This window comes from Spermophilus citellus, assembly GCF_964194105.1.
Source record: "Spermophilus citellus genome assembly, chromosome: 17".
Classification (NCBI taxonomy): Eukaryota; Metazoa; Chordata; class Mammalia; order Rodentia; family Sciuridae; genus Spermophilus; species Spermophilus citellus.
Window position 1 is genome coordinate 14,165,949 of NC_138199.1, and position 18,934 is coordinate 14,184,882.

At 46.8% G+C, this 18,934-nt stretch overlaps 1 protein-coding gene across 1 annotated transcript; it reads right to left on the reverse strand.

Moving 5' to 3' along the window:
* Nucleotides 1-439: 439 nt before the first annotated feature.
* TNK1 (tyrosine kinase non receptor 1) lies at nucleotides 440-8,341 on the reverse strand. Its single transcript, XM_081270170.1, is given in 14 exon segments — nucleotides 440-1,046; nucleotides 1,049-1,075; nucleotides 1,078-1,216; nucleotides 1,301-1,599; nucleotides 2,342-2,421; nucleotides 2,675-2,839; nucleotides 3,163-3,257; nucleotides 4,675-4,948; nucleotides 5,165-5,448; nucleotides 5,555-5,710; nucleotides 6,079-6,270; nucleotides 6,397-6,467; nucleotides 6,616-6,794; nucleotides 8,127-8,341. Coding segments are annotated over 14 exon segments (2,277 nt in total). The 5' UTR covers nucleotides 8,321-8,341; the 3' UTR covers nucleotides 440-924.
* Between the last annotated feature and the right edge of the window lie 10,593 nt (nucleotides 8,342-18,934).

Consider the following 18,934-nt stretch of genomic DNA (forward strand, 5'->3'; position numbering starts at 1 on the left):
AGGGCTGGCAGGGGAAGGGCAAGTAGCACCAAAGATGGCAGATATACCACTCTTCCCCTGTATCAGCTTGGCCAATTCAGCATTAGGCTGAACTGGCACTTTGAGGGGATTTCTAGTTCCCCGCCAATAGCTGTAGAGGCTGGGCTCCAGTGCCAACTTCCTTTCTCCCTCCGGCCCTGCCCATAGCTGGTGCTTGCTGCAGCTTCCTGTGCCTTATTTAACCCCCACCCCCTTCCTTCCCGTGCCTAGGAAGGAGGCTGCACCTTTGTATGTTGTATTCATATAAACTTTGTAACTTTTTGAACATTTGAAGATGTATGTAATGGGGGAGGGTAGAAGAAAGAGTTGATGTGGGAAAAAACAAAGGGAATTATCTCCTAGTCTATTCTATAAGGATCAAATATCCTTAAGTCCAGGAGGGCAATTTTCATCATCCATAATGGGGAGGGCTGTTTGAACCATATGCCCCAAGTCAATATGGCTGCTTCCACCATCTTGGCCCCACAGAGTCCAGTGAGGTAGCTAATAACACTTCAGGATGGCTATTCCCATGGTCCAGTGTGACCCCTTGATCACTTTCTGTAGTGATGAGAGGCATCCTTTGGATAAGACATGTTCCAGCTCTTTTCCTTCTAAGTCCTCCTCTTCTTTGGGAGTGTGGTAGACTTGATCCTTCTTGAACCAGCCAAGGGAGCTTAGGTCCTCAGAGGCCAAGGAGCAAGGTACGGAGGAAACATTTGTCAGTGACCACCAACTCTGTGCTCCCCTGGGTATTTCCTGTATCCGCCTATAGCAAGTGGGATCTCCCAAGGTGGGAAAGTCTGCTCCTATCAAGACCTTATTCTGGTTCTGCTTAATCTTACATGGCAGGCCCCGAGGGGCCCAGGCTTTCTGTGCTGGTGTCCATGGCTGAGACCGTAGAGCTCAGGACCGGGCCAGGACATAACGACTGGCAGCAGAGAGGTCCCACTGGTAGTGCTCCAGGATGCGCCAACAGTCCGTTCTAGACCGGCTACTCAGGTGGAAGAGTTGGTCTACCTGAGGATCAACAGGGAGGGTAGCTGAATGACAGATAGGAGGGCAGGAGAAGAGGGAGCCTGGGAGAAGGGTCTGGCTTTACCTTGAGGTTCCGGATGGCAGAAACAACATCTCCCCCAGTGGCTTTTAGTGCTGCTTGGCACTCCTGGTGAGTGACTCCATGCACGTTCAGCTCCATCTGTGGGGACAAAAGCCTCACTCAAGTTCCTGCCCTATTCTCTAGGCCTTTCTGGACACCAGGCCCATTTCAATGAGACCTCACCTCTGTAATCTTCCTCTGCCACTCAGGGTCAAGCAAGAGGCCTCCAGAGGAGACAGTGGCTTTACTGGCTCCAGGCACTCCAATGCGGTGATTGTGTGGGGGTTCTCTTTTGGGCCAAGGAAGCCGTTCCCTAGGGGGCTGGCTGGGCTGAGAAGAGTTGGAGGTAAAAGGCAGGCGTGGAGGCAGGCCTGGGGGTCCTTGAGGCATAGCTCTGGCATGTCGAAGTTCAGGGGGGCTTGAACCACCCCCTGTAGGGCGAGGGCCCAAGGACAGAACTGACTCCAAACTCTTGGAAATACCTGCACAGTTGAGAAAGAAACTTGAGAGGAGGCTCAGGTGCTAGGTCCCACCTTCTTCCTGCTTTCTGTCTTTGTTTTGAGCTGGGTGGTTTTATAAGAACTTTCAGATGAGCTAGTTGGACTTGACCATGTATATAGGTAAGATGATAAAAGACACATATAAGTGGGCATCAAGACCTAGGCAGCTGAGGGACCAAAGAGCAGAGAACTCAAAGGTCAAAGTGGTAACACACTGTCCAGTGGGGAAGGAAGGAGGACTTCAGATCTCTTAAGATCTTCAATAATCGGAGCTGGGGTTGTGGCTCAGTGGTAGAACACTTGCCTAGCATGTGTGAGGTACCGAGTATGATTCTCAGCACCCCATGTAAATAAATGAACAAAACAAAGGCCCATCAATGTCTAAAAAAAAAATATTAAAAAAAAAAAAGATCTTCAATTGTAGCTGTCCACTATGGCATATGCCTATAATCCCAGCAACTCTAGAGGCTGAGGCAGGAGGATTGCAAGTTCCAGGCCAGCCTCAGCAACTTGGCAAGGCCCTAAGCAATTGCACAAGACCTTGTCAAAATAAAAAATAAAAAGGGACGGGGATGTAGCTCAGTGGTCAAGTGCCCCTGGGTTTAATCTTTAGTAGCAAAAAAAAAAAAAAAAAAAAAAAAAAATCAAGTATAGCTAGGATTACCACTGGCAGAATTTGAAGGAAGAAATCATATATGCAAAGGCATGAATCCTGCATACCCACCTTTCATCCTCTGCAAGGGAGCCTTCCTTCTCTGGCCCCATGCTGGAGGTAGATCCCGAGGCTTTGCCTTCTCTCTGTCCCTGTCAGAGAATAATCCAGTTCATCCTCCATACCTCCTCCACATACATATATCAATGTCACCTCCCAAAGAAACTGGTGCTCCCAGGCATGCTGAGACCTAGGGTGGAAACTCCTCCTGGGAGACAAGTACAGCTTCTCTCCAGTTTGTCCTAGTCTTATTCCTAAGTTTCCCATTCAGAGAAGTTGCTGTACATAGCCCATTCCCCTAGTCCAGCCTAGCCCAGTTCTATCCCCAGCCTTTCATCTCCTTACCCATCTGTGCTTCCCCTGTGTTGCTCTCCTCGGGCTGGAGAGCCTCTGTGGACTGGGCGGGTGGCTGGAGAGCCCCCCAAGTCTACCAGCGTCACTGCTGAGGCTGGGAAATTGCCCACTTTAAAGGTGTGTCCATTCTGTCCCTTCCAGGTTGTGGAATCTGGGCTGTGTGGGAAGAGAAGCTGGTGAAGGGGATGTAAGCAAGGGGAAAAGTGGCAGCTGGGCTCGGGCACATTCAGCTCACTATGCCTTGTGGCTTTTTCTGCCTGGAGGAAGGGAAGCCTTTTTCTCACCAATACAAAAGGTCTCTATGGGTCAGCTGGGGCTCTAGCAGGGAGACTGGGACTGCACTGGAGCTTAAGGCCCAGTGGGGAAGGGAGGAGAAGACACAGAAGACCAGGGTTCGAGGAATTAGAAAGAAGCAGAGAGGGGACCAAGAATCTAGAAGGCTGGGAGTGGGGGGTCCCTGGGGAGAGCTAGGCTGTCACCTGCCCTCAATGATGGTAATGGGGTCACCGGGCTCCATCCGCAGCGCTCCTGGCTCTGTGACACTCCTCACGCAGCGTCCTTCAGAAGGCCAGGCCTGTGAAGACAGAAGGAAACAGCTGGACTTTTGGCCTGAGTCAAAAGGGTAATATGGGAGTAGGGCAGAAAATAGACCTCCCTCTGTTTATATAGCTACCAGTCATACCCATACCAGGTGTGTCCTCTGTGCTGGGATCCAGTGGGATTATCCCTACCTCTCAGGTGTAATCCAGTGGGGGAGGCCAATCTGGATTCCATGCCAAATTGGACCCAGCCCAGGGTTCAGAAAGCAACAAAGGAAAGCCCTGTCTTTGCCTAGGGGGACCAAGGGGACGGCCATCCTGTTCACCACTTTCATCCTACATCCAGGCCCATCAGGTTGGCCTCCTAAGGCACCTCTGCAAAATTTCCACTCCTCTCCAGTCCTACTGCTTCGACCCTCACCCTGACCTCTTCATCTCACTTCTGTTTCACATTTGTTGTCAGTGTCATCCCTCTAAGTTATTCCTGGACCAGGCTAAAGTGAAATATTGTTGACTTGTGATTCCCCTGTTCAACACCCTTCCACAACTCCCAAATGCCCTCAGAGTGAAGACTAAACCCCTTTAATAGTAGAATGTGGTGATTTAGGGAAAAGCTCAGAAGTCACTTTGATTAGAGCTGATCCCACCTCCTCCGCTTCTTGTGTAACTTCAGGCAACTTCTAAATTGTCATTGTTTCAACTGCCCCATCTCTTAAATGGAGATGAAAATAATTACCTCATGGTATTATTGAGAGAACTAAAATACTGAACAGGCATAAGGATACCTGTAAAATATCCTTAAATACAGTATCTCACATAGATCAAGTGCTCTTTGTAGTAGCAGTGGTCCTTAACATGCCCTAGGAAATGCTCACCTCTGTGGCCTCATTACTTCCTTTTCCCCTCCCACGTGGAACCTCTGTTCCTTTGCTTGTAAAACGCCCATGGAGAGGGTGGGGGTGGGGAATGACCTGCCGCTTGCTCTCCTCAGTGCCCCCTTCTCTGGCTCAGACAAGGACTCCATCCAGCCCTTCAGCCCGCATCTGAGTAGCCACTCCTCCACCCGCCCCTCCTCCACCCACCTCGGGGCTCTGAATCTATTTTGTTTACAGCTGGGTCTCACAGCCCTACATAGACCTGCGGATATGTTAGTTTTTTTAAACCCACCTTGCTAGAGATTGACCCCAGGACCTCATGCATATTAGGCAAATGCTTTACCACCAAGCTATACTCCCAGTCTTTTAAAATTTTTAACTTTGAGACTGGGTCTGGCTAAATTGTCCATATTGTTCTCTTAACTCTGGTGTTCCTCCTGTCTCAACCTCCCGGGTCTCTGGGATTAGAGGTATGCACCACAGCCACCTGGCTAGGTGATATTTGTCTAATGTATGAAATCCTGGGAGAGAGAATGAAGGAAAGAGAGACTGGATCTGGGGAGTTGCAGGTCCCCACCTCTTGCAGCAACCCTTCCAGGCAGGAAAAGCTAGGCCGGTCCGCAGGGTGAGGGGCCCAGCAGCGTAAGGCGAGGGAGTAGAGGGCCCTGGAGCACAGGGGAGGCCTTGGAAGCCGAGCTCGGTCCTTCTCCAGCCGCTGCAGGATGAGGTATGGTGGAACCCCAGCCCAGGGTTCCTCACCCCCAGAGAACATCTCCCACAAGGTCACTCCAAACATCCACACATCAGAGGCTGATGAGAAGGCTCCCTGGCGCAGGCTCTCTGGGGCACACCTGCGGAAGTGGAAGTTGATGGGGGCTGAACATGTATACCTGGGAGTTTGCCTCTCGCTGGGCACCCATCCCCTTGATGCACCTACCCCCTGGATGCTCCCATCATCATTTCCTTGCCCTCCCAGACCCCACTATCCCTCTGACTGCCCTAGGCCTGCAGATCTTCAGATCTGCCTCCCAGGCTCCAGTCTGACCACCCACATGCGTTGCCCTCACCAGGCATAGGGGATAGGGCGGGGCCCGCCCATGATGTAGCGGCCCCGGGCCCCGCCCAGCGGCCGCACCAGCCCGAAGTCTGCCACCTTGATAGTGCGTGGTGAGGCCAGCAGCAGGTTGCGTGTAGCAAGGTCCCGGTGCACCAGTCCACGGGCTCCCAGGTACGCCATGGCTCCAGCTAACTGCCGCAGAAAGAGACACAGCAGGGCCACTGGCAGCGGGGGTGTTGGGGCCGGCTCTGTCAGGCGCGCGTGCAGGGAGCCCAATGGTGCCAGCTCCATCACCTGCAGGAACACAGCACAGTGTGAGCCATGGTCTGGCTCCACTGGCCTCTCCTGTCACACATCATTCCCAAGGCTGTTCAGAGAACCAGCGTCTGGATCGGCTCACCATCTGCAGAGGCTGACCCAGTACAAGGCCATGCAAACGCAGCACATGTGGGTGCTCCAATTTCATCATGACAGATACTTCTCGCAGGAAGTCTCCCAGCTCTGTGCCCATGGGACCTTCCGGACCTACCCGGAGGGACTTGACAGCCACTGGGATCTGGAGGTGGGGGGAGGCATCATCATGTAGCAGAGGTAATGACTATGCCAAGGCCAGAGCCAAGAGGGCATAAAGATCAAAGGAGTATGGAGGGGGAGTGGAGGGAGGGCCCAAGGCCATGGCACACTTGTAATCCCAGCGACTCAGAAGCTGAGGCAAGAGGATCACAAGTTTGAGGGCAGCCTAGCAACTTACTGTGTCTCAAAATTAAAATAAAAAGGACTGGGAATGTAGCTCAATGGTAAAGCACCCCTGGGTTCAATTCCCAATAGCCTCCCCACCCCAGCAAAAAAAAAAAAAAAAAGAAGATAGGGATGGGGGACAGCTGGCCCAGTTATTCTGGATGAAGTAAGCTCCCAAACACTCACACTCTGGCCACTGGGCAGTGTCCACAGCCCTCGATGTACCACGCCAAAGCAGCCTGAGCCCAGCAGCTCCCTTCTGCACACAGCATCCTCTGGGATCAGACACTTGAGTCTCCCTTCTGGCTCAGAGAGGCATGGAAGGCTGTCTGAGGGTCGGATGGTCTCTTTCTGCTCAGGGGCAAAACTCCCAAGAATCTGAAACAGGAGTGGGAGGTCAGAGTTACAGAACCCTGCATAAGCCTTCCTGCCACTCAGCCAACTCATTCCCTGGCCTAAGCTGGCCGTTTAAGGCCCTCAAATACCACCATCACCATCACATACCTTGTAAACCCAGTTCTTAGACTTGACTCCCAAACGGTGTCTCTTCAGAGCTTCAGCCAGTCTGCGCTGGGCTGTAGGAAGCCAGAATCAGAAGGCTGACCCCAGGGTGAAGCAGGGTACATAGAGTATTATAGACAAGAAAAGGCCTAGGGTGTGGGGCAGTGGCAATTGATAGGCCGGGGAAGGAGTAACCAGGACCCCAGAACAAGGGTTCCTTACCAGGCCGGCCCATGCCAATGCCATCCAGGTCCTCAGGCTTTACAAAGTCAAAATGCTCTGGCCGAGTGACATTAAGCTCCTCAAGGATGGGCCGATAAAACTGGGCCAGCTGGATATCCCGGAGCAGCCGCAGTAGCCACAGGGAACCGGCCTCAGGAAGCATGTCTAGAGAAGGACCCCTATGGATGATGATACTCTTTCAGATAGAGCCTAGGGTAGGAACCTTAGACACTGAGACTAGAGACTAGGTCTCTAGTGCCACCCTTAACACATCAGAAACAAGTACAGAGGAAGAAACACATCAGAGAATTCCAGGAACCCTGCTACTTACATACACAAACCCCAGATAGGATGTTCCCCATCTGAAAAGCTCACTCTCAACTACTGAGAAAACTGCCCTCTTACACCTAAGATTTCAAAACACTGCCTACACTATAGCTGAGTCCAGGTATGCTACTGCCCTCACCCCAAAGATATTATGCCATACTGTGCCTGTACCCCTAGGATACTCAAACACACTGCTGGTTTAAAAGTGAGCTACACTACTCGACAGTCACACATATACACCTGAGACTCTCCTCCTCATACGTGAGACGCTTTTGCCTACTACCCACACTCTAGAGATGCCCAGATATGTGAATCACAACATACCTCAAAGATGTAGGTACATACACATGTGCATGCAGTATACTGCTATGGACACATGTCCTGAGACGGACAGATATGTTGCAAATCATACTTCAGGTGTCTCTCAACTCCGAGATGTTCCAGTATGTTGTGCCCAGATTTAGGGCTACATACCCTCTCACATAAATGAATTTGACACACAGCAATTCACTGCCCCCACACATGGAAGACACCCAGATACACCCCCCACATGTCTGAAACACCTAGGACTACATAAACACACACAACATCAAGTCACAGTGTCCTTAAATACCTGACTTATGCAGGCATACTGCTTCCTCACCTCTGCAATGCCCAAGATCATGAACTCAGACACCAAGACGGCAACTTTTGAAATCAAGTCAGGCCTTTGTGCTGGGCGACTAAGTTCAGGTAGGTGCTAAGCTCCCCTACTGCCCACAGAGCCACCTAGGCTGCCAGGTGCACAGTCCTTGCACACCCACCAAGTACAGAACACTGCCGCACACCTACGTCACCCAGGCTAATGTGACTTAGAGGCAGCTCCACCAGCCTTTGTTAAATAAAGCTCTAGGTGCTCTGGCTGCCTGCACACAAACTCACACACAGCCGGACCCCTCTACCCCCACTTTAGTTTTAAGTAAGAAATGGGCTAGAAATTGGGCGCGAGCAGGGGTGGGGAAGGAGACCGCTCAGGAAGAAAGACCCAGCAGTGAACAGAAGGTGAGAAGGTAGAAGCACAGAACCCGAGACTGGGGGAAACACTAAGCAGGAAGGACCTGGGGATTGGAGGGGAGGCCCAGTACCCCGCGGACACACCCCAAGCGCCCCACGCGGAGACTCCCCTGTTTGGTGTGGACCCTCACCTGGCGAAGGCGGAAGCGACTGCAGCGGAGCCGCCCAGGTTGCCAGCACTAAATCCTGAAAAGGGCGGGACCCGAGGCAGCGGAGGGCGGGTCCTGGCAGCAGGCCCGGGATAGATTCCTGCTGGCACAAGGCAAGAGTGGCCAGGGTGACTGGGGGCCCCTCCCTTCTGCAGCCAGGTCAGCCCCCAGACCATGAGAAATCTCCCTTTGCCTGCCTTTCCTCACACTCTCTACCCAGCCTTCTCCAAAGAACTTTCTATCCTTTCTAGAACATTTTCCCCTGGGACCTGTCCCTTATGCCCTCTCCCCCCAAATCCTTGACCTCTCTCAACCAGGACCCACCCCTTAAATGAGTAAGCAACTGCTAGATATACCCTGCCCTGAGCTGGGAACGTAGGCTACACAGCACATTGGCACTGCCCTATAACAGGAGAGAGATCCCTGAGAAGCTTTAACAGGTCAGGGGAAGCCAGGCCAGTTCAGGGTGCTTTGGAATGGAGCCAGGGCACAGGGATGTTGATGTTGGTCCAAAATCAGCCTCAGTCCTAGACAGTCTAGAATTGAAGCTGTTGTTGAAACTGGGCAGCACTCCAGGCCTCAGGGACTCCTTTCTTATTACTGACTCTTCCTGAATAATACATCTACGCACCCCTAACCCCATTGTAGCCTCTGCCCACTCCAGGGCTCTGTACCCTGACACCAGGCCTGTGGCCACAGCAACACTGTCTGGAACCTTGTCTCACTCCGTTTACCTCAGGGGTCCAAAAGAGGAAGCTGCCAATCTTAGGACATCTGGCTTGCCTCCTGTCCCAAGGAAGGATGTATGAACATAGCACTTGCTGTCCCCTGGGTCTCAGAGGGAAAAGCCCTTCTCATATTGGCACACACATGGGATATTACAGCATCAATGGGAAAATCTTTGTAATGCCGTTTTGTGTATATTGTTTTCTTGCCAATTCTTTTGCCCTCCAACCAGACCAGCTCAGCACACTGTAATTGTTCTTTCTACTTTTGCCAACATTAATGTATTGTGAGTTATGGTAGGGGCTGGTCTGGTCTTATTCACCCTTGTTTTTTTTTTGGTGGGGGGGTACTGCTGGTTGAACTCAGGAGTGCCTTAACACTAAGCTATCTCCTCAGCTCCCCCCACACACCTTTTTTTTTTTTTTTTTTGAGACAAGTTCTAAGTTACCAAGAGTCTCACTAATTTGCTAAGGCTGGTTTTCCTGTCTCAGCCTCCTGAGTTGCTAGGATTACAGGTAAGAGCCACCTCACCTGGCAATCTTTGTGTTTTAAGTGCCTGTGAGTGTAGACATATACTACACACAATGCATATTGGTTATAAAAAAGTCTGCTGAGTCTAATCAGGTCTGATGATCTTTGTAGATGATCTGTCATTATTTCCTGCTTTTCAAGATATCATTGGTGGGGGCTGGGGTTGTAGTTTAGTGGTAGAGACCTTTCCTAGCATGGGTGAGGCACTGGGTTCAATCTTCAGCACAACATAAAAATAAATAAATGTATTGTGTCCATCTACAATTATTATTATTTTTGGTACAAAGGATTGAGCTCAGGGTACTTAACCTCTTAGACAGATCCCCATCCCCCCTCCCCTCCCCTCCCCTTCCCTTCCCTTCCCTTCCCTTCCCTTTTTTTAACATTTATTTTTTAGTTTTCGGCGGATACAACATCTTTGTTTGTATGTGGTGCTGAGGATCGAACCCGGGCCACACGCATGCCAGGCAAGCGCGCTACCGCTTGAGCCACATCCCCAGCTCCCCAGCCCTTTTTTTAATATTTACTAGAGACAAGGTCTCGCAGAGTTGCTTAGGTCCTTCATAAGTTGCTGAGGCTGGGTTTGAACTCAGGAAGCTGAGGCAGGAGAATCGATTCTCCTGACTCAGCTTCCTGAGTTGCTGGGATTATAGGTGTGTGCCACCATGCCCAGCTAAATTTTTTTTTAATAAAAAATAAAATAAAAAGGGCTAAGGATGTAGCTCAGTGGTAGAACACCCCAAGGTTTAATCCCCAGTAACTAACACACACACACACATACACACACACACACACACACACACACAGTATCGTTCCTGTTTTGTACTTGTTTTTTTAAAGAGGGAGAGAGAAAATTTTTTAATATTTATTTTTCAGTTTTCGGTGGATACAACTTCTTTATTTTATTTTTTTATGTGGTGCAGAGGATTGAACCCAGCACCCCACGCATACCAGGCGAGCACGCTACTGCTTAAGCCACATCCCCAGCCCTTGTACTTTTACATTATATCTAGATACCAACTTCTATTTATTTTGCTATGTTGTATTTTCTGTATTATGAATTCACACCTTTCATCAGATTTGGAAAATTCTCAGGCAGTATCTTTTCAAATACAGTCATGTACCGCATAATGATGTTTCAGTCAATGAAGAACACAATGGTGGTCCCATGAGATGATAATAGAACTGGAAAATTCGTATTGCCTAGTGTCATTGTAACCATCATAAAGACTTTTCTTTTATCTTTTACTTTCTTTTCTTTTTTCTTTTTTGCCGTTGTTGTTTTCAGTACTGAGGATGGAACCCATGGTCTCATATATCATTGGCAAGCGTTTTATCTCAGAACTATGACACCAGCTCTTTTTATTTTGAGACAGGATCTCACTAAGTTGCTTCGGCTATCCTTAAATTTGAGATTCTCTCTTTTTTCTTTTTTTAAAGAGAGAGAGAGAAAGAATTTTTAATATTTATTTTTTAGTTTTCGGCGGACACAACATCTTTGTTTGTATGTGGTGCTGAGGATCAAACCCGGGCCGCACGCATACCAGGCGAGTGCGCTACCGCTTGAGCCACATCCCCAGCCCCAAATTTGAGATTCTCTTGCCTCAGCTTCTTGAGTAGCTGGGATTGCAGGCACAAGCCACCATGCCTGGCTCACCGATCTGTATTTTGTCTAGTTTGTGAAACCATACAAAAGAGAATACAGAGAGAAAAAAGAAAACAGAGCAGATCTCAACAGACAGAGATGCTTGCTTTATAAAGCAATAGAGGGGCACATTTTCAAGGGGAAAATGGTGGTGGGCTCCAACAAAGATCTGGATTTTGTAGGGTTTATCAGGGCCAGATCAAGGGAGGAGTTACTTTTGGCAGGCTCATTTAGGGCGGGGCAAGAGTGCAGGTAGGGAAACAATTGTAGATCCCTGGGGCCTATTGTATGGGGCTAGCTGGTTTAGCTGTAGCTGAGGCAGGAGAACAGTGATTTCAAACCCAGCCTCAGCAACTTATCAAGGCCCTGGTGCAGGTTCCTTCTGTGCTCTTCCCATTATCCCTTCCTGCTGTCTCTTTGGCCTGGGCTCCTAAAGGATAAAAGCTCCCCATACACATGACAGGAGGGCGTTAGGGGGATAGTTGTGGGTAAGGTGTGTGAGGAGATGTCTGTCATGTGATGTGGCACAGTGGTTGAGTGCCCCTGAGTTCAATCCCTGGTATCAAAAAAAAAAAAAAAAAAAAAATCTACTATATATCCAGACATTCAACTTTAGATATTTTTTTCAACTTTATATATTTAACTTTAAATATCTAAATATCTAACATCTACTATATTATCTAGACATTCAACTTTAGATATTTATTCACTCAACCACTGTGCCACATACCGCACACATCTCCCCACATACATGACAGGGTAGGAGACAGTGGTGGATAAGGGAAATTGCAAAAGGTCAGAGTCCTCAGTTTCCTTCCCCCCACTACCCCGAGAGGTTGTAAGTTTCCATCTCCTTCAGTTTGCATTTCCTAGAATTGATTAATTAGTAATTTTTAATTTTTCAGTACTGAAAATTAAACCCAAAGATCCTGTATTATTGAGCTGCACCCAAGTCCTTTTTATTTTTTTTTTATTTTGAGACAGGATCTTGCTAAACTGCTGAGACTGGCCTTCAATTTGCAATCCTCTTGAGTTGCTGGGATTATAGGCATGTGCCAATGCACCCAGCATGTTTCCTAGAATTTTATATAAATAGAATCATACAGTATGCACACTTTTTTGTTTGCCTTCTTTTATTCAGCAGAATTAATCTTTTTTTTTAAAAGAGAGAGAGTGAGAGAGGAGAGAGAGAGAGAGAATTTTTAATATTTATTTTTTAGTTCTCGGCGGACACAGCATCTTTGTTGGTATGTGGTGCTGAGGATCAAACCCGGGCCGCACGCATGCCAGGCGAGTGCGCTACTGCTTGAGCCACATCCCCAGCCCCCAGCAGCAGAATTAATCTTGAGATTCATCCATGGTGTTATATATATCATCAGTGTTCATTCCTTTTTAGTGAGTAGTTTTATTTATCTATTCTCCTGGGTCATTTCAGATTTTTGCTTTTACAAATAAAGCTGCTATGAACACTCCTGTTCAGGACTCTGTGTGCATATATGTTGTCATTGACCTTGGGTAAATATCTAAAGTTGAATGTCTGAATAATATAGTAGATGTTTGGGGCTGGGGTTGTGGCTCAGCGGTAGAGTGCTTGCCTGGCATGTGCAAAGCCCTGGGTTCAATCCACATAAATAAACAAAATAAAGGTATTGGGTACAACTAAAAAATAAATATTAAAAAAAATAAAATAGTAGATGTTTCATTTTCTTTTTAGAAACTGACACATTGTTTTCCAAAGTGGTTGTATTATTTCAAAGTCTTAACAGTGGAGTATGAGAGTTCCAGTTATTCTACACCTCTGTTCTTTTTTTTTTTTTTTTTGGTACCAGGGATTGAACTCAGGGCCACTCAACCACTGAGCCACATCACCAGCCTTATTTTGTATTTTATTTAGAGACAGGATGTCACTGAGTTGCTTAATGCCTTGTTTTTGCTGAGGCCGGCTTTGAACTGGCAATCCTCCTGTCTGAACCGCTGGGATTACGGGCATGCGACACTGCATCCGGTTTATCCATATATCTTTTTGGAGGTGAAGTGTCTGTTGTATTCTTTTGCCTGTTTTTGTCACCCACCCCCCGCCTTTTTTTTTTTTTTAAAGAGAGAGTGAGAGAGAGGGGGACAGAGAGAGAGAGAGAGAATTTTTTAATATTTATTTATTTTTTCTTAGTTCTCGGCGGACACAACATCTTTGTTTTTTTTTTTTGTATGTGGTGCTGCGGATCGAACCCGGGCCGCACGCACGCCAGGCGAGCGCGAGCGTGCTACCACTTGAGCCACATCCCCAGCCCCCACCCCCCGCCTTTTTAAAATCTAAGGCCAGAGCTCAAGGTTCTTTTTTTTTTTTTTGAAAATATCTTTATTTTTATTTATTTATTTTTATGTGGTGCTGAGGATCGAACCCAGGGTCTCATGCATGCAAGGCAAGCACTCTACCACTGGGCTACAACCTCAGCCCAGAACTCAAGGTTCTTTACCTGCCCTCCCACACACATTTTTTAAAACAAGGTCTTACTAAGTTGCTAAGGCTGGCCTTAAACTTGCAATCCTTCTGCCTCAGGCTCCAGAGTCACTTATTTTTCTTACTCTTGAATTATAAGCTATTTCTATATCCTAGATATAAGTCCTTTATTGAATATGTATTTTTTTAAGAGAGGGGAGAGAGAGAGAGAGAGAGAGAGAATTTTTAATATTTATTTTTAGTTCTCGGCGGACACAACATCTTTGTTGGTATGTGGTGCTGAGGATCGAACCCGGGCCGCACGCATGCCAGGCGAGCGCGCTACTGCTTGAGCCACATCCCCAGCCCCTATTGAATATGTATTTTGAAAATACTTTTTTCCTACTCTTTTCAGCCTTTCCTTAATTCTTTTCTTTTGTGTGTGTAGGGGGAACAGGGCAGGTGGTACTAGGGATTGAACACAAGATGCCCTTCACTGAACTACAAAAATATTTTTTTTAAATTTTGAGACAGGGTGTCACTAAGTTGTCCATTCAGGCTTTGAATTTGAGATCTTCCTTCCCAGCCTCACAAGTTGCACCCCCCAGGTGTGCACCCCCATGCCCAGGTGTGCACCCCCATGCCCAGGTGTGCACCCCCATGCCCAGCTATCCACCCATTTTTTTTAATAAATATTGTCCTTGGAATAAAAAAAATTACATTTGAGTGGAAGAGTGGAATCTAATTTACTGATTTTTTCTTTATATTACACACTTCTTGTGTCTTATTTAAGAGTTTTTAACTTCATATTATATTTTTCTAACCAAAGATATTTGGGTTCTTTTTTTTTAACATTTTTTTTTTTTTTTTTTTAGTTTTCGGCGGACACATCTTTGTATGTGGTGCTGAGGATCGAACCTGGGCCACAGGCATGCCAGGCAAGCACGCTACCGCTTGAGCCACATCCCCAGCCCAAACCAAAGATATTTGGGTTCTTAAATCTCTGTGGTGAGTGTTTATAATTTCCTATCACTTTTTAATTTTTTACTCCAAATTTTCCTTAAATATTTCATACATAGTTTTTTTTTTTAATTTTTTTTTAGTTGTCAATGGACCTTTATTTTTTATTTATTTATATGCGGTGCTAAGAATTGAATCCAATGCCTCACACATGCTAGTCAAGTGCTCTACTATACTGAGCCACTAGTTGTTGTTGTTGTTTAATATTCCAGTTTTTATATCCTTACAGATCTAAACCTATGGCTGTTGTTTCTTCTGGACTTTCACAAATGGTGGATTGTTTACTTGTGTATCTAGTGACTCACAACTGTGAAATTATATATTATTGATCTTAATCTGTAGGAATCCCAATGGCCTAAACTTGACATGTTTTTCTCCAGAGAGAAATTTTATCTGCTTCTTCCAGAAACCAGAAATTGCAACCAACTTGTGACAGCTTTAATGTAGGAGTCTCAGTTCAGCTTTCACACCATGCAGTGGGCTCACAAATTAGTACATAATATCAGAATTGCCAAAAGTAGAGGTTTTCAGCATGTATTATGAATGAATGAATGAATGCAGTCGGTCCCATAAAAGGAAGAATTGAGAAGACCTTAGGAATACAGAGAAATGAGTCAACATTCTTACTGGACTGTATGAAGCTCTGAAGGAAAAAGTTAGCATTTGATCTGAGTCCTGACAAGTTGGATGTTGGTAAGGCATTCCAAGGTTCTTGGACACAATGTCCAGGTTCTTGGTGGGAAACACAGTGGTTCCATGTGCTTCTTCAGGGAAGACTTTGTGAAACCTGAATTTTCTGTGAATCCAGTGTTCTTGCAGATCTGGAGGCCTTAGAGGTATTCTGGGAATTGAATGAATACATGAAGGTAGGAGACATGGAGACGTATGAACGCAGATGCAGACAGAGAGGGAGAAACCAGACTAGGCATCAATGCATCCCCTAGCAAACTTTCACCAAACTTCTTCTTTTGGGGTCCTGGGAAATAAGCAGACAGGACAGATCCCTACCATCAGGCCTTCATTCCAGAAGGCTTGCAGGATGTGGAAAGGGGCTAGGACCTGCCTGGGGGCTCTGAGGAGGGGTCTTAATAGTGGTACAGCAGAATCAGCCTGAGATGTAAGGTGGGGAAACTGGAACAAAGTGAAGAGATGAAAGGGCTCTTCCCTTTGGTTCAGGAGAGAAAGGCTGGCCTGTCAAGACTTTGTTTATGAAAAGCTAAAAGCTGGGAAAAAAAATTTTCGGGAGTATAATAGCTCAGGGTTATACAACCTGCTTAGCATATGTAAGGCTGTAAGTTCCATCCCCAGCACCAAAAAAAAAAAAAAAAAAAAAAAGTCTTTGTATACTCTTACCTCTGACACACCACTGCTGACCAAAATGATGGGTGCAATTTCCCCCCATGCCAAGCAATCTTCCAATTCTTTGGAGATACCAATTGGATGTCCCATAATTTAATTTCATTTCAGCACTAACTACCAGAGTTAGTATAGACTTAACCACTTAAGGACCCGATCCTCCAAACTGCCCCCACTTCAGATGCCAGTTGAAAGTCTGAGCCTCTGTACTTCCTATTGCCCAGTTATCAACCAGGGTTCTCACAACCCCCACCTTAGGTTTAATTATCTATTAGAATGGCTCATGTAAGAGATATTATGAGTTAGGCATGGTGGTATACATCTGTAGTCCCAGCCTGAGGCAAGAGGATTATTTGAGGCCACAAGTTCAAGATAATCCTGGGTAACATAGTGAACCCTATCTCAATGAAAAAAAAAAATTAAATATATAAAACAAATAAATGATATTACAAAGAATGGGGCTGAACAGCCAAATGGAAAACATAATAGGATAAGATGTGGGGGAGGGGGAACTTCCTTCCATGCCTTTTCTGGGCCCAACATCCTCCTTTACCTCCATGTGTTCACCAACCCCAAAGCTCTCTAAATTCACTGTGTAGGATTCATATGAAGGTTCCACTGGAAAAACATGATTGATTAAATTCCCAGTCATTTGCAAATTCAGTTTCTAGCCACTCTCTCCTCTCCAAAGGTTGGGGAGTCTGGCTGGAAGTTCCAACCCTCTGGCAACAGACCCGGTCTTCAGAGTCTCTTGACTAGCATGAATTCAGGTATGGTTAAAGGGGCTTATTACAAATAACAACAGATGTTCCTGGCACCACTATCACTCGGGAAATTTTGAGGGTTTTAAGAGCTCTGAGGCAGGAACTGGGACAGAGACAAATATACATTTCTTATTATATCACAACATCACAGATGGAGAAGAGGCTGAGGATGGGGGGCACTGTAGCTTGGACTTATGGCCTAGGTTCTTTATCTTGCCTCTGCAGGAAACCAAAGAGAAAGGTTCAACCCCAGTCTGTCTTTGGCTCGGAAAAAAATCCAGGAAGCTGGACAGGGGTGGTGCACCCCTGAAATTCCAGCTACTAGGGAGACTGAGGCAGGATAATCACAAGTTCAAGGTCAGATTGAGCAACTTAAAGAGAACCTGTCTCAAAATAAAATAAAAAGGGCTGGGAATGGAGTTCAGCAGTAGACTGACCCTGGGTTCAATCCCTCCCTCCAAAAAAAAAAAAAAAAAAAAAACCAGTGGAGCTGGGGTTATGAGTCAGTCATAGAGCATTTGCCTAGTGCGTGCGAGGCCCTTGGTTCAATCCTCAGCACCACATAAAAATAAATAAATAATATAAAACAAAGGTATTGTGTCCAACTACAACTAAAAAAATATTGAAAAAAATCCAGGGAATTAGAAACCTTTCGATTCTTTCTCTTCTTCCTATTTCTTTCTTTCTTATACAGGTAGAATTTTTTTACTTCTTCCATCCCACCTTTGCCCACAAGAAGAGTGGGATGTGGGGAGCGTACTACGTGACCATCCGAATCTTTCTTAGGAAGCTCCTCCTGCAGGCTGGGATGGGTCTTCTGTTAATTCTTAGACCTGGAGGCCCATGTTGGGCACCAACCCTCCATGTGTCTTTTCCAACCCCTACCCTGCCCTGAAGGGGCATCTGAGAAGAATGAACACATTCATACCAGCAGAGCCAAATCCTCCTCCATAGGGCAGAAAGTCAGGAAGATAAACAGAGAGGGCACCTGACTGCCCCCCACACTTTATTTTGGGGAGGAGGAGCACAGCTTGAGTTGAGACCCATCCAGAAACTTTTCTCTGCACCTATCAGGAACCCCTTTAGAGCTTCATTAGCTTCTCCTTCTCTGCTCAGATCTTGGATCCCTGGGCTCTCCTCCTTCCACCACATCCACGTCAGCTTAGCCTCGCAATATGGGAAAGCACCTCAGTGTTAGCATTCTGGTTTGCTCTCCTCTGAGCTCTGCACAGCTGTTCCCTCTGATTGGAAGTTTTACCCAACGTGTTTTACTCTTGCCTGACCTTGCCAAGTGCAAAAAGCCTATTCTTAACTGGTCACATGTCTTCCTCTGCACTCCAAGACCCTCTGCACTTTCCCGTCACTGCATCATCACTGGTAGAATTTGCCAGTAACTTGTCTGTCTCCTCTGATAGTTCTAGGTAAACAAGGGCTTCGTCTTGCCTGTGCATTACCATGTCTGCCATGCCCAGACCAGTGCCTGGCTCCTGAGAAAAGTATTCATTCTGTGGTACAGATCAGATGGAGAGTCACCTGTTTCTGTTGAAGAGGAGATTTGAAATCAAGAGCTCCTTTGCTGGAAGTAGAGGAGAGGGGAATTTCCAATCCCCACCTACAGGCCTTCTCCTAAGGAGCCCATCCCTTCCCATCTCCCAGTTTAGTGCTCCCTGGCCCCACGTAGTTTGCCCCATCACCCCCCAGGACACTGAGGTCCCTTCTCTCCCCAATTTATTTTTAGAGCCATTGCCCACCACCTTGTATGTACTTTCTATTCTTCTTCCCAAAGTGGAAGTATTCTTTCAGGCCACAGTATTCTTTCAGTCTCACAATGGATCAGACAGTAGCTTAGACCTCAGTTGTGGAGTCTGATGGCCTGAGTTTGAATTCCAGATTTATCACTTAACAGACTATGAGTCTGAGCAAGTTAGTTCATGTTACTATACCTCTGTTTCTTCCTCTTCAAGATGAGTCTACTACAAATATCTACTTGATGGGATTATTGAAGGATTAATTATGTCTGTGTGTATAGTAGCCAGCCTCCCAAAGAGATTTTAAGGAAAGTTCTCTCCTGGAGGTGGGTGCAGTGGTGCAAACCTGTAATCTCAATGGCTTGGGAGGCTGAAGTAGGAGGATTGCAAGTTCAAGGATCTTGCAATTTAGCAAGGCCCTGTCTCAAAATAAGAATTTGAAAGGGCTAGACTGGACGTTGTGGCCCACGCCCTATTCCCAGCAGCTCAGGAAGTTGAGGCAGGAGGGTCATGAGTTGAAAGCCAACCTCAGTAAAAAGCAAGGTGCTAAGCAACTCATGAGA